This window comes from Nicotiana tabacum, chromosome 11 (assembly GCF_000715075.1).
Source record: "Nicotiana tabacum cultivar K326 chromosome 11, ASM71507v2, whole genome shotgun sequence".
NCBI lineage: Eukaryota > Viridiplantae > Streptophyta > Magnoliopsida > Solanales > Solanaceae > Nicotiana > Nicotiana tabacum.
The window spans coordinates 48569166-48583784 of NC_134090.1; the positions used below are offsets into that span (position 1 = coordinate 48569166).

At 38.4% G+C, this 14619-nt stretch overlaps 2 protein-coding genes across 2 annotated transcripts; both read left to right on the forward strand.

Moving 5' to 3' along the window:
- Positions 1 to 1781: 1781 nt before the first annotated feature.
- Positions 1782 to 12027, forward strand: LOC107819328 (protein CELLULOSE SYNTHASE INTERACTIVE 1-like). Its single transcript, XM_075225058.1, has 8 exons — positions 1782 to 2041; positions 2687 to 2820; positions 3479 to 3552; positions 4290 to 7338; positions 7468 to 10012; positions 10353 to 10807; positions 11338 to 11454; positions 11589 to 12027. Exons 2-8 carry the CDS (start codon positions 2818 to 2820, stop codon positions 11745 to 11747), a joined length of 6402 nt encoding a protein of 2133 aa, XP_075081159.1. The 5' UTR covers positions 1782 to 2041; positions 2687 to 2817; the 3' UTR covers positions 11748 to 12027.
- Positions 12028 to 12696: 669 nt separating this feature from the next.
- On the forward strand, positions 12697 to 12987 carry LOC107819327 (SKP1-like protein 6). The gene has a single exon (XM_016645429.1). The coding sequence runs from the start codon at positions 12697 to 12699 to the stop codon at positions 12985 to 12987; it is 291 nt and encodes a 96-aa protein (XP_016500915.1).
- The last annotated feature ends 1632 nt before the right edge of the window (positions 12988 to 14619 follow it).

The following is a 14619-nucleotide window of genomic DNA, read 5'->3' on the forward strand; positions in this document are numbered from 1 at the left end:
TTTTACTAAAATGATAGGACATTAGCAAATATATTGTTGGGAAACTATCAGCTATATCTATTTAGAAGTAGCTCATTATAAAAATTGGCTAATTCATAAAATATTATTAATATTAGCCAATTAGTTATTTATAACAAAAAAAAGTATCAAATTTTGCTATTTTTTGAACGAGTGTTATTAGAATAGATTGGGTACATCTTAAGTAGCTTGAATCTCAGATTTGAAATGATTTGATGAAGTTTTGAGGTGGTTTGAAGCTTTGAATTGAAAATTCGAAGTAAAAGCTGAACATGAAAAAAATGATATGTGTATCACACTGTGTATCAATTGTGTATCACATATGTATCACATGTATATTCATGTATACCTGTGTGTGAGATACATGCGTGATACATGTGTCGCAGAATTTTTTTTTGAACTCGATTTAATTACCAATTTTGTACAAAGTCAGCCCAAATCACCTCCAATCTTCCTCAAATTTTGTATATTGACTTATCTATATGTTTTCAATGAATTTCAACTATACGCATTGAAAAAGCTTCTTTTTTTCTTAGATTTTTGGAATATTGTATCTTTTTTTATATATATTTATTTCATCACCTTATTTGCTATCTCGTCCATGAAATTTCCTTTCCATCTTGCATCTAATATTTCTAATCATGCTTAAAAATATGGAAGGTGATTTTTGCATGTGATTTTTGAGAGAAATAACCTTATTTATTTGTTTTTTTAATTTTTATATGTACTTGACTAATTTTAGTAAGTCTATGAATAATGGCTAGACGTTGGTAAGTTGTGATTTATTTGGGACATTTGTGTAAGTTTTCCTATATTGTTTCCATCTCATTAAAAAAGATTGCTCGGTACCCTAATTCCGCACCTACATGAAATTAGTCGAATCATATTATATTTTATGTACGTATAATATCGTTTCTATAAAAATATTATTTTTATAGTTTGAACCCGTGGCTTCCTTATCATACGTCAACAATTTTTACCTTTACAACAATACTTCTCCTTATACAGATCCTGTCTCTTTGCTTCACAAATCTTATACTCCTTCCATTTTAATTTATGTGAACTTATTTGACTGGACGCGAAATTAAAAAAAGAGAGAGACTTTTGAACTTGTAATATAAAATGAGGCATATATATTTTGTGTGACTATAAATTATTGTATAAAGATAAATTATTTTCAAATATGAAAAGGGTCATTTTTTTTGGCACGAACTAAAAAGGAATATATTCACATAAATTGAAACAAATGATGTATTTAACTTAAATCATATCCTTATATCTTAGTGTTGCATTTATCGACGTGTGATCTTTGCTTAGACGAAGTGGGACTCTGAACAGCTTGTGTTCATAGCAAGTGTGGTTTTTCCTTTGTTGAATACAAGTTGGAGTGTGATTTTTTTTTTTTTTTTTTTTTTGTAGAATGCAAGTTGGATGTGCTATAGAAATAAAAGTGAATTGTGAACGACTTGTGTTCATAATCAAGTTGGGATTTACTACTACACGGAGGTGAATCTCAGCCACAAAAGAATCACTCCTATAACAACTCTCTTTATATATATATATATATATAAAAGACATCGTGAGTTAAAATTAAGTGAAAATTAAACATAAGACTTTAAGATGTAATATTTGAGCCTCATCCATTTAAGTTTCCATATCACACTCCAACCTGCAATTTACCGAATTTAAATTTTAAAAAATGGAGTATTTAATTTCAGGTAAAAAAAGCCTAACCAAAATGGAACGTAACGTAAGCCTAAAGTGAAGAAAGTAAAAAATGGAAGTCGAAGAGAAAAAAAGGCACCAAAGCTTGAGCTATTTCCATCACTCACACTCCCATTCTCAGCTGTCTGTCGGTGGTCCTTCTTACTTCTTCTACTTTCTTGCTACTTGCTAGCTTACATACATAATATATCTCTCTTTCTCTCTCTAACTCCTTCATACATATTCTTCTTTCCTCTCTACTACGAAACCTCACTCTTTCCCCCAAATGCAATAACAAAAGACAAGCCTAAGATCCAAGGTCTTATCTTTTTCTCCATCTCTCTATTCTGTCTTTCTGCATTCTTTATTATCAAGATTTTGCTGGTTTTCTATATGCTATAGTCTTAAAATGTTCAATTCTTTTGCCCGCATTCATTAGATTTTTTGGCTATATTTGTAAAAACTGTACAAACCTCGGTGAAATGTGCATGTGGGTTTTGGTTTTAATGGAAAAACCCATCTGGGGTTTTGTTTTTTGAGGTAAAGGTGTGAGCTTTAATAGTGTGTGATCTGGATCTTGAGATTTCTTGGATCAATTTTGTAGGATTTATGTTGGATTTGGTTTGAGATTGTTGTAATCTAAACTGCGCATTGATGTTTTGTTCAATTTATTGCTGAATCTGATCTCAGATTTATGTGATTTCCATATGTGAATTTTGGTTAGTTTTTGCTTTGAACTAGTCAAGTAATTCACTGCTCAAAATTAAGGAAAAAAATAAAAACTACTCAAGTAATTCTAGTGGTACTTTCATTGCTAAAAACTAGGCCATTACAATTTGATCTGTATCGTTTGTTAATGTATGACAAAAACACTTCATTTCTTAATTGAGCTAATTTTATTTTGGGCTTTTGGGTTTTCTCCAGAAGTTTTGTAATAAATGTTTACTTTACTGGTGGTCTGCAGGAGGCTGTTAGCTTTCTTCTGTGTCTTGGAGGTAGATCTGCTACGAAGATCTTGAGATCACAGCAAAGCTGGCGGCCGCACTTGCTTGGAGGTTCACTGCTGCCAATGGCAGCAGTCTAGCCAGTAATGATATGGTAAAGTTCCCTTTTTTTAGAAGAAAAAGCAACCGATATAATAAATTTTCTGGGGATTTATTTGATATATGAGCTGTTGAATTAGTTTTACTCAAAGATCTGGAAATACGCGTTGGTGCATTTCACTCTACCTGGGTGGTCTTTACTAGCAGTTTTATGTGCAATCATAGTGTTGGTATACTTTGTTTTCCATTGACATTGTTATGCGGTTTATTTTTCAGTCGACTTGTTCTAAGTATGTATTACTCCGTAGCTAAATCCGGATGGTTGTCACTGTTCTACTTCCTTTTTCCTCTGAACTCGCCTTGTGGAATGGGAGTGGGATAGTTCTTTTTGCATTTCTTTTTGTTGAAGAATCTGTCCCTATCATGTACAAAAATGTAAACATTTTAAATTGAAAGGGGTTGCATCACTGACTCGATGCTGCGTCTCGAATCTATATTTCTGTGATTCCATCACTGAGAGGAAAAAAGTTAATAGGTTTATACATCTTTACTTTGTTGAGTCGTAAAGTTAAACTGGCTGTTTTCTTGAAGATATTAGTCATGCTGTTTATGGTTGACATTTTCCTTCTCGAATGATATCACCGGATTCGCTGTGATTTCCCAGACTCGTGAAACATTCCTCACCAATATCTATCAATTCTTTTTTGTTTCAGGAAAGAAATGGGGATGCTAAACCTCATGATATGGAGCCTCCAACTCCACATTCAATCATGAAGACATCTTCAAGGTTAGTCTAATCATTAACGGTTTCAGTTTAGGGGCTCATAATGATCTGTTCTATGGCTTGTGTTTTACTCGATGGGAAGCAATTAGCTGTATAGTCAGTAGATGCTGTTTTTTTTTTTTTTTTTTTTTTTTTGCTATAAGAATGACTGCATGAGGAAAATGAAAACACACTTTTCCTTGCAAAACTCCATCTGTTGCTCTCTTCTCATGGAATCTATATCTGCAAATGCTGCTACTGTTTCCTATACTTCATGAGGAGTCAGTTAAACTCGTCTACCAGATTCTTCTTTTTGTTTATAAGAATCCATTAGTTTTATCTCAATGCAGTATCCATATTTCCATAACTCCAACATGCATCAGTTGCACAAAACATAAATCATGCATAAGCTTCCATTGTTTCACCTTTCCTCCACAGATAGCGTAGATTCTCCAAGCTGCAAAATTGATTCATTCTGCTTTGAAATTGCTGGTCTTTGCTGTTACATTTTAAAACTGAAAATATTTAAACTGCAGTTGACTATATCCTGTACTTTGTTTTCTGTTGTAAGATACTAATCTGATGAAAGTTGTTACCAGTAAGAAAAGCAGCAATTGAACAAAAATTATAGTACTATCATTTAGAATCATGCAGCATTCTAACCTCATGTGGCCCAAATGACCATTTTACACGATGATATTCATGGCTGATTTAGAGTACAAACATAACCTGAAAGAACGTTTTGCTATTAAATTGTGCAGAGATCGTAGTAGCATGGAGGATCCAGATGGGACGTTAGCAAGTGTTGCTCAATGCATTGAGCAGTTACGGCAGAATTCGTCATCCATGCAAGAGAAAGAACATTCGCTTAAGCAATTGTTGGAGCTTATTGATACACGAGAAAATGCATTTAGTGCTGTTGGCTCACATTCTCAAGCTGTTCCAGTACTTGTTTCTTTACTTCGTTCTGGCTCACTCGGGGTAAAGATGCAGGCTGCTACAGTTTTGGGTTCTCTGTGTAAAGAGAATGAACTGCGAGTGAAAGTACTATTAGGTGGTTGCATACCGCCACTCCTTGGTCTTCTCAAGTCAAGTTCAGCAGAAAGTCAAATTGCAGCAGCAAAAACCATATATGCTGTGTCTCAAGGTGGTGCAAAGGATCATGTTGGCTCAAAAATATTTTCAACTGAAGGAGTTGTGCCAGTATTATGGGAGCAATTAAAAAAGGGACTAAAAGCTGGAAACATAGTTGACGACTTGCTAACAGGAGCTTTAAAAAACCTTTCAACCAGCACTGAGGGATTCTGGTCTGCAACAGTACAAGCTGGAGGAGTGGATATACTTGTTAAACTACTGAATAATGGACAGCCAAGTACTCAGGCAAATGTCTGCTTTCTCCTTGCTTGTATGATGATGGAGGATTCTTCTGTTTGCGCGAGAGTCTTAGCTGCGGAGGCCACCAAACAACTTCTTAAACTACTTGGATCTGGCAATGAAGCCCCAGTTAGAGCAGAAGCTGCAGGTGCTCTTAAATCTCTTTCTGCCCAAAGCAAAGAATCCAGGAAGGAAATAGCAAATTCCAATGGTATTCCTGCTCTGATAAATGCTACTATAGCTCCTTCAAAGGAATTCATGCAGGGTGAATACGCCCAAGCTTTGCAGGAGAATGCGATGTGTGCCCTTGCAAATATTTCTGGTGGCTTGTCATATGTCATTTCAAGTCTTGGTCAAAGCCTTGAATCTTGCACCTCACCTGCACAAGTAGCTGATACATTGGGAGCTTTAGCTTCGGCTCTCATGATATATGATAGCAAAGCAGAAAATTCAAGAGCATCAGACCCTTTGGAGGTGGAAGAAACATTGGTTAAGCAATTTAAGGCCCGCTTACCCTTTCTAGTGCAGGAGCGTACTATTGAAGCACTTGCCAGTTTGTACGGGAATACTGTACTATCTAGCAAACTTGCGAATTCTGATGCAAAACGCTTATTGGTTGGTTTGATCACAATGGCCGCGAATGAAGTTCAGGATGAGTTGATAAGGTCTCTTCTCTTCCTATGCAAAAATGAAGGTAGCTTATGGCATGCACTACAAGGTCGTGAGGGAATTCAGCTGTTAATCTCACTTCTTGGGCTCTCATCAGAGCAGCAACAGGAGTGTGCTGTTGCTCTTCTTTGTCTTTTATCCAATGAGAATGATGAAAGTAAGTGGGCCATTACAGCAGCTGGTGGCATACCTCCACTTGTTCAAATTCTGGAAACTGGGTCTGCCAAAGCTAAGGAAGATGCGGCAACTATCCTTGGAAACCTCTGTAATCACAGTGAAGATATCCGTGCGTGTGTTGAAAGTGCTGATGCTGTTCCTGCTTTATTGTGGCTTCTGAAGAATGGTAGCTCCAACGGGAAGGAGATTGCTGCAAAGACACTGAACCATTTGATTCACAAATCAGATACTGCAACTATTAGTCAACTCACTGCACTATTGACTAGTGATCTTCCAGAGTCTAAGATTTATGTCTTAGATGCATTAAAAAGTTTGCTCTCTGTGGCCCCTCTGAGCGATATGTTGCGTGAAGGTAGTGCAGCAAATGATGCAGTTGAGACGATGATAAAGATATTAAGCTCCACCAAGGAAGAGACTCAGGCCAAGTCTGCTTCAGCTCTTGCTGGAATTTTCCATCTCAGGAAGGACTTGCGAGAAAGTAGCCTTGCTGTCAAAACTTTGTGGTCACTCATGAAGCTTCTGAATGCTGAACCTGAAACCATCTTAGTGGATGCGTCGCGCTGCCTTGCTGCAATATTTCTCTCTATTAGAGAAAGCCGTGACATTGCAGCAATTGCTAGAAATGCATTGCCTTCATTAATGGTGCTTGCAAAGTCCTCAGTCTTACAAATTGCAGAGCAAGCAGTATGTGCTTTGTCCAATCTTCTTTTGGATCCCGAGGTGTCTGAGAAAGCAATTCCTGAAGAGATTATCTTGCCTGCTACTAGAGTTCTTCGTGAAGGCACAACTGGTGGAAGGATCCATGCTGCCGCAGCAATTGCTCGTCTTCTTCAATTTAGTCAGGTTAATCCTGCCTTAACTGATTGTGTTAACCGTTGTGGAACAGTTCTTGCATTAGTTTCTTTCCTAGAATCAACTGGCAGTGACTCTCTTGCTATATCAGAAGCTTTAGATGCACTTTGTTTCCTTTTAAGGCTGGAAGGAGCTAGTGGTATCAAACCTGCATGGGCAGTTCTAGCTGAATACCCTAATAACATAATTCCAGTAGTTTCATGCATTGCTGATGCCTCACCAGTTTTGCAAGACAAAGCTATTGAGATATTGTCAAGACTCTGCCAAGCTCAGCCCACTGTTCTTGGCGATGCTATTGCTTGTGCCTATGGATGCATTTCTTCAGTTGCAAGAAGGGTAATCTGTTCCTCCAATGCTTTGGTTAAAATAGGAGGAAGTGCACTTCTTGTTTGCGCTGCAAAAGTGAATCATCAGAGAGTGGTGGAAGATTTAAATGAATCAAAGTCTTGTGTTCCACTCATTCAATCTTTTGTTGGGATGCTAAATGCTTCAGAGTCTCTACATTTGGAGGACCAAGGGGGTAAGATTGCAATTAGCATCTCCAGGGATTCTGAAGAAGAATCAAGAAAGGATGAGACGGAGAAAAGTACTTCGGTTGTTTCCGGGGTCAATATAGCTATATGGCTACTTTCAGCTCTTGCCAGTCGCGATGACCAAAGTAAAGTTGAGATTATGGAGGCTGGTGCGATTGAAGTTCTTACAGAGAGAATTACTCAATCTTTTACTCAGTTTACACAGGTAAGTACTACCTTTAGTTGAAGTGCTTTCTTTCTGTGATAAAACCACATCTAACCCAAGACTCTTGAATTTGTTATGGTATTTATCTTGTTCCAAAGCACTATATGACCTTTGTTAATACTTTTACAGATTGATTTCAAGGAGGACAGCAGCATATGGATTTGTGGATTGCTTCTGGCTATCTTATTTCAAGATAGAGACATCATACGAGCACATGGAACGATGAAAGCCATACCTGTGCTAGCTAATTTGCTGAAATCAGAAGAGTCAGCAAACAGGTATTTCGCCGCACAAGCCGTAGCCAGCCTTGTCTGTAATGGTAGCAGGGGAACTCTGTTGTCTGTTGCAAATTCAGGTGCACCATCAGGACTCATAACATTGCTTGGTTGTGCTGATGAGGATATAAAGGACCTTGTTGCACTATCGGAGGAATTTGCCTTGGTCCGTAACCCAGATCAAGTTGCACTTGAGAGGTTGTTCAGGGTCGATGATATAAGGGTTGGTGCAACTTCTAGGAAAGCTATACCAGCCCTTGTTGACTTGCTAAAACCTATCCCAGATCGTCCTGGTGCGCCTTTTCTAGCTCTTGGACTTCTGATTCAGCTTGCCAAAGATTGTCCTTCAAATAAGATTGTTATGGTGGAATCTGGGGTTCTGGAAGCATTGACTAAATACCTTTCACTTGGCCCACAAGATGCAACTGAGGAAGCTGCCACTGATTTATTAGGTATCCTATTTACTACTGCTGAAATATGCAGGCACGAATCTGCTTTTGGTGCTGTTGGTCAGCTAATTGCAGTTTTACGTCTTGGTGGAAGAGGGGCAAGGTATAGTGCTGCCAAAGCCTTGGAAAACCTATTCTCAGCAGATCACATCAGGAATGCAGAATCAGCTAGACAGTCTGTTCAGCCTTTGGTTGAGATTCTAAATACTGGTCTAGAGAGGGAGCAGCATGCAGCCATTGCTGCATTAGTTAGGCTTCTCAGTGAGAATCCTTCAAAAGCACTTGCAGTTGCAGATGTTGAGATGAACGCAGTAGATGTTCTTTGCCGGATTCTTTCATCAGGCTGCTCAATGGAGCTGAAGGGTGATGCAGCCGAGTTGTGTTCTGTTCTGTTTGGAAATACAAGAATAAGGTCTACAATGGCTGCAGCTAGGTGTGTGGAGCCTTTGGTTTCTCTTCTTGTTACTGAATTTAGTCCTGCACATCATTCTGTTGTCCGTGCATTAGATAAACTCGTGGACGATGAACAGCTGGCTGAACTAGTTGCAGCACATGGTGCAGTCATTCCCCTTGTTGGCCTTCTTTATGGCAGAAACTATTTAATTCATGAGGCTATTTCTAGAGCTCTTGTTAAGTTGGGGAAAGACAGGCCTTCCTGTAAGATGGAAATGGTCAAGGCTGGGGTTGTCGAGAGTGTACTTGACATTCTGCATGAAGCACCAGACTTTCTCTGTGCTGCATTTGCTGAATTACTCAGAATACTGACAAATAATGCTACCATTGCGAAGGGACCATCTGCTGCAAAGGTGGTAGAGCCACTTTTTGTGTTGCTGACGAGACCGGAGTTTGGACCTGATGGGCAACACAGCACGCTGCAGGTCCTTGTGAATATCCTAGAGCATCCGCAGTGCCGCGCTGATTATACCTTGACATCTCAGCAAGCTATAGAACCTCTTATTTCCTTACTTGATTCTCCTGCTTCTGCCGTGCAACAACTGGCTGCTGAGCTTCTGTCTCACCTGCTTTTGGAAGAGCACCTGCAGAAGGACCCAGTTATCCATCAAGTGATTGGTCCCTTGGTGCGGGTCCTTGGTTCTGGTATACCGATTTTGCAGCAGAGAGCTGTGAAGGCCCTAGTCTGTCTTGCACTGACTTGGCCAAATGAAATTGCAAAAGAAGGTGGCGTTGGTGAACTGTCTAGAGTGATATTGAATGCTGACCCTTCACTCCCTCATGCCTTGTGGGAGTCAGCTGCTGCAGTATTATCCAGCATTCTGCAATTTAGCTCTGAGTTTTATCTAGAAGTACCTGTTGCAGTGTTGGTAAGATTGCTTCGCTCTGGCTCTGAAGGCACAGTTCTTGGTGCATTGAATGCTCTCCTTGTGTTGGAGACTGATGACTCCACCAGCGCTGGAGCTATGGCTGAAAGTGGGGCGATCGAGGCTCTCTTGGAACTTCTCAGATGCCACCTTTGCGAGGAAACTGCTGCAAGACTCCTTGAGGTTTTGCTGAACAACGTGAAGATCAGAGAAACAAAAGCCACCAAGTCAGCAATTGTGCCCTTATCGCAGTATCTTTTGGATCCCCAGACTCAAGGTCAACAAGCAAGGTTACTGGCAACTCTTGCTCTTGGTGACCTATTCCAGAATGAGGCTCTTGCTCGAAGCAGTGATGCTGTTTCCGCTTGCCGGGCATTGGTGAATCTGCTTGAAGATCAGCCTACTGAAGAAATGAAAGTCGTCGCCATTTGTGCCTTACAGAACCTTGTCATGTATAGCAGATCAAATAAGAGAGCAGTGGCAGAAGCTGGTGGTGTCCAGGTTGTGTTGGATCTGATTGGTTCAAGTGATCCAGAGACATCAGTACAGGCGTCAATGTTCATTAAACTTCTCTTTTCCAATAATACCATTCAAGAGTATGCTTCAAGTGAAACTGTCAGGGCTATCACTGGTAAATTTCCTTTCCCTATACTCCATAGTGACAAACTTATCTGCTTTACGCTACAGAAGAAAAATGATATTTTGGTTATCTACATATTCTTTTTCATTCATTTATTGAGAATTAGTATCTCAAATAGAAATTTTCCTAATATGATGGTGGATTCCCCTTAGTGTTCTTGATCCAGGTTGATTAATGAAATGGTTTACTATTTGGATCCTGCTAGTATGAAGAAATGAAGGGATGGCGTGTTATCGCGTCCAATATTTTTTATAAACTTCAGTATTTTGTGCAAATTGAGTCATTTCTTGTTAGTGTTAATAGAAATTTAATTGATTTCTTGGCTTTGTAGCTGCAATTGAGAAAGATTTATGGGCAACGGGAACTGTAAATGAGGAGTACCTCAAGGCTCTGAATGCACTGTTTGGAAACTTTCCCCGTCTAAGGGCTACTGAACCTGCAACGCTGAGTATTCCACATCTAGTGACATCCCTGAAGACTGGTTCAGAGGCAACTCAAGAAGCTGCTTTGGATGCACTGTTTCTTCTCCGACAAGCTTGGTCAGCATGTCCTGCTGAAGTGTCTCGAGCACAATCAATCGCTGCTGCAGATGCCATTCCTTTGTTGCAGTATCTGATACAATCAGGTCCCCCTCGGTTCCAAGAGAAGGCAGAATTTCTATTGCAATGTTTGCCTGGGACTCTAGTGGTAATAATAAAGCGTGGCAACAACATGAGACAATCAGTTGGAAATCCAAGCGTTTTTTGCAAGCTTACCCTTGGAAATACTCCACCTCGCCAAACGAAGGTACAGTCAATTTTCGAATACTTTTGTGTTTCAAGTACACTTCCATTTCTCATTGCTACATGGGCTTTGAACCCTTTTTCCATGCACTGTTGGCCAAACTCTAATTTTATAAATAACTTTTACTTTCTTTTTGTTTGGTTTTTTTTTGTGTGTGTGTTGTGGGGGGGGGGGGGGATTTGAAAGACCCTAACTTGCAAAATTAAGAAGCACAAAATGGCTCTACAAACAAAGTAGAGATCTGGTTGACTAAAGGAACCTTGAGATTGGTTTCGAGTCATCAAGAGAGCAGAGTGGGAAAGGGCCACATTCTTGGCTCCTACAAAGAAACCGGGGGGGGGGGGGTTGTTGGTGGCGTTGTGTTTACCTTACCAAATTCAATTAATGTGGTTGGAAAATTGGGGGATGTTTGATTCAACTATGACTTGTAACAAGAATTGCACTTTTCCAACAACAAAATAATTAAGTTAGCTTCTTTCTGAAGTCTGAACCCCGCATATGGTTCATAATTCCTTGTTTTTCTCCTCTGTCAGGTTGTTTCAACTGGTCCTAATCCAGAGTTTGATGAGAGCTTTTCATGGTCCTTTGAAAGTCCTCCTAAAGGCCAGAAGCTCCATATTTCATGCAAGAATAAGAGCAAAATGGGAAAGGTAAGTGCATTTTATAATATTGATAGAGGATGCCAGCTGTTATTTTACGAGTAATGGGACACTTTTATTATAACATACTTCTCCATTTCTATCACTTCTGATCTTCTACTAAACTCGTTCCTATTTATTGACAGAGTTCATTCGGGAAGGTCACAATCCAGATTGACCGTGTTGTTATGCTGGGTGCAGTCGCTGGGGAGTACACTTTGTTGCCCGAGAGCAAAAGCGGACCCTCAAGGAATTTGGAAATAGAATTCCAATGGTCTAATAATCTTACTCAAAATGCAAATTAAGGTAGAGGAACAAATGTTTGGAATTTATTTCTGTTTTCTGTTTCTTTCTTTCTTTCTTTCTTCCTGTTTAATTATTAGGTGAATGTATATAGTGTCTGGTATAGGTTTTACAACTCTTGATCATATTTTAGTTTTGGAAAACGGCTATTTGTCAATGTATTCTTTTTGTAACTTGAGTCATTTTAGTATCTTTAAGGAAGGGACATGGATTCATGGTTTCCTTCCTTTGTATTTTTGTATTCATATTTGTTTGATGAAAGAAAACAATGTTTCATTTTCACTTATTGTGATATGAGAATTCTGTCTATTGCTTTAATTTTTTGAATGTCAATCAACCTTTTTCTTCCCTTAAGATACTTCCTCTAAATTGCTGTTTACCTTTCCTTATCCGAAGTTTATTTGACCAATATTAACATCTGAACAGTCTTTTTGACTCATTTTTCGATTAATGCCAAATTGTCAATACTGCCTTTATCTTTCTGTTTAAGTTTGATTAACTATGTTAGATTATATGTCTAACATTAACTCCTAAAACATGAAGAAATAAGGTCTAATTTGCTGATTTCCTTCAACGCAAATAATAAAGGATTTAGAAGCGTAAAGTAAATTAAAAGGAAATTTTTGAATTTTCCCTTATTTTCGTTAAAACAAAAAAGAAGAAGAAGATATTTGCCCTTTTCCCACTCTCAACTCCATAGAGATAATTTCTTCCCGCTATAACTTCATTGAGATCTCAAGAAGCAATATTCTGAATTTCTTAATTCCAAGTGCTTTATAAATATAAACCACGCCCTTCAAGTTCTCATGCATAGGTTTGTCATATACCCTTTTCAATAATCTCAAGAAAAGGCCTCATTCAAAGATTTTTCACTATCATCATGTCAAAGCTCTTAACCCGAGGAGTTGGTGGTAGAAGAGGGTGAAGTCAGAGGCGCTATCTATCAAGAACATGGTGAAAGACGATTGTGCTTCTAACACCATTCCTCTGCCTAATGTCAGTAGCAAAACAATGACTAAAGTGATTGAATACTGGAAGAAACACTTTGAATTGGAGGAGACCGACGAGTTGAAGACTTTTGACAAGAATTTCTTGAAGGTACATCTATCAGAGTTGTGTGATCTTATCATAGCTGCTAATTATCTTGATGATAAGGAGTTGTTGGATGCGTTGTTGATAGAACCAGAAGAAATATGTCAAGCATACAATATCAAATATGTCAAGAAGAGGAGCAATGAATGATTTTTTAACAATGTTCACCTAGCCTTTTTCTTTTCCAGCTCTCTCTTTTTTCTGGTTTGAGTTCCTTGGGGTTTATCTTTTTAGAATTTGTTGGTTTTGATTGATCTATAAAATTAAATTTTAATGATAAAACTTATCCAGTATAAGTTCCTTTATTATGTCATTGGAGCCTCATTATAAGTTTGACTGCTGCTAATTGAAATTAAAAATCTTAAGATAATCAGCTTCTTATTGCTGTTACAGCTTTAAGGATAATTAAGTAATTTTAATAGAAAAAAGTAATTATCATCACTTTTTACTAAGCCCTTCAGCTGCTTATTACTACTCCCTCCGTCTCAAATTATCTGTCATGAACAACAACCAAATCCAGCACAAGACAGGTTGTACAAGTATCTCTTAGAAGGTCCACACAAGAACATCATGTACCAACTAGATTAAATTTAATGGTACAAGATGATGTATCGAATGAGGTTGATCATAATGATGATGACCCTAAGACCTATGAAGAGGCTATACAAAGTTATAATTATGGGAAGTGGCAAGAGGCCATGGAATCCGAAATGGAATCCATGAAGGAAAATAAAGTATGGACTTTAGTTGAACCTTCAAAGGATATAAAACCTATAGGTTGTAAATGAGTTTTTAAGAAAAAGATTGGAGCAGACGGAAAGGTGGAGACCTACAAAGCCCGTCTTGTTGCTAAGGGATATCGTCAGAAAGAAGGAGTCGACTATGACGAGACTTTGTCTCCCGTGGCAATGCTCAAATCAATTCGGATTTTGCTTGCTATAACAGCATACTATGATTATGAAATATGACAAATGGATGTGAAAACAGCTTTCCTTAATGGTGAGCTAGAAGAGGATGTGTACATGACACAACCTGAAGGTTTCACATCTTCGTCTGATCATAATAAAATTTGCAAGCTACAAAGATCCATTTATGGACTAAAGCAAGCTTCTCGAAGTTGGAATATTTGCTTTAACAAGACAATTGAAAAGTTCAATTTTGTTAGATGCGAAGAAGAACCTTGTGTGTACAAAAAGGTTAGTGGGAGCACAATTATATTCTTAGTGTTGTATGTTGACGATATATTGCTCATAGGGAATGACATACCGGCATTGTAAAGTAACAAGATTTGGCTATCTGAACAGTTCTCCATGAAAGACTTGGGAGAAACAGCTTATATATTAGGAATAAAAATCTATAGAGATAGATCTAGGAAGCTGCTTGGACTTTCCCAGTTTTTGTACATTGATACTATCTTAAAGAGGTATAATATGGATAATTCCAAAAGAGGCTATCTACCGATAGGCACTGGAATTACTCTCAGTAGGAAAGATTGTCCTAAAACACCTGAAGAGAGAGAACACATGAGTAGGATCCCATACGCTAGTACAGTGAGAGCTATCATATATATTTTGACATGTACATGTCCTGATATGGCTTATGCACTTGGAGTGACTAGCCGATATCATGCAAATCTTGGTGAGGAACATTGGAAGGTAGTGAAGACCATTCTTAAGTACTTAAGAAGGACTAAAGACCAATTCCTCATTTATGGATATTCTGAGTTGAAACTTGAAGGTAAAGTGATGCAAGTTTCCCTTCAGATAAAGATGATAGCAAATC

Coding starts and splice junctions, on each gene's coding strand:
- LOC107819327 (XM_016645429.1), top strand. CDS start 12,697: ATGGTGAAAGACGATTGTGCTTCTAACACCATTCCTCTGCCTAATGTC.
- LOC107819328 (XM_075225058.1), top strand. Junction 3,553..4,289: donor ATCATGAAGACATCTTCAAG/GTTAGTCTAATC, acceptor TAAATTGTGCAG/AGATCGTAGTAGCATGGAGG. Junction 11,455..11,588: donor ATAAGAGCAAAATGGGAAAG/GTAAGTGCATTT, acceptor ATTTATTGACAG/AGTTCATTCGGGAAGGTCAC.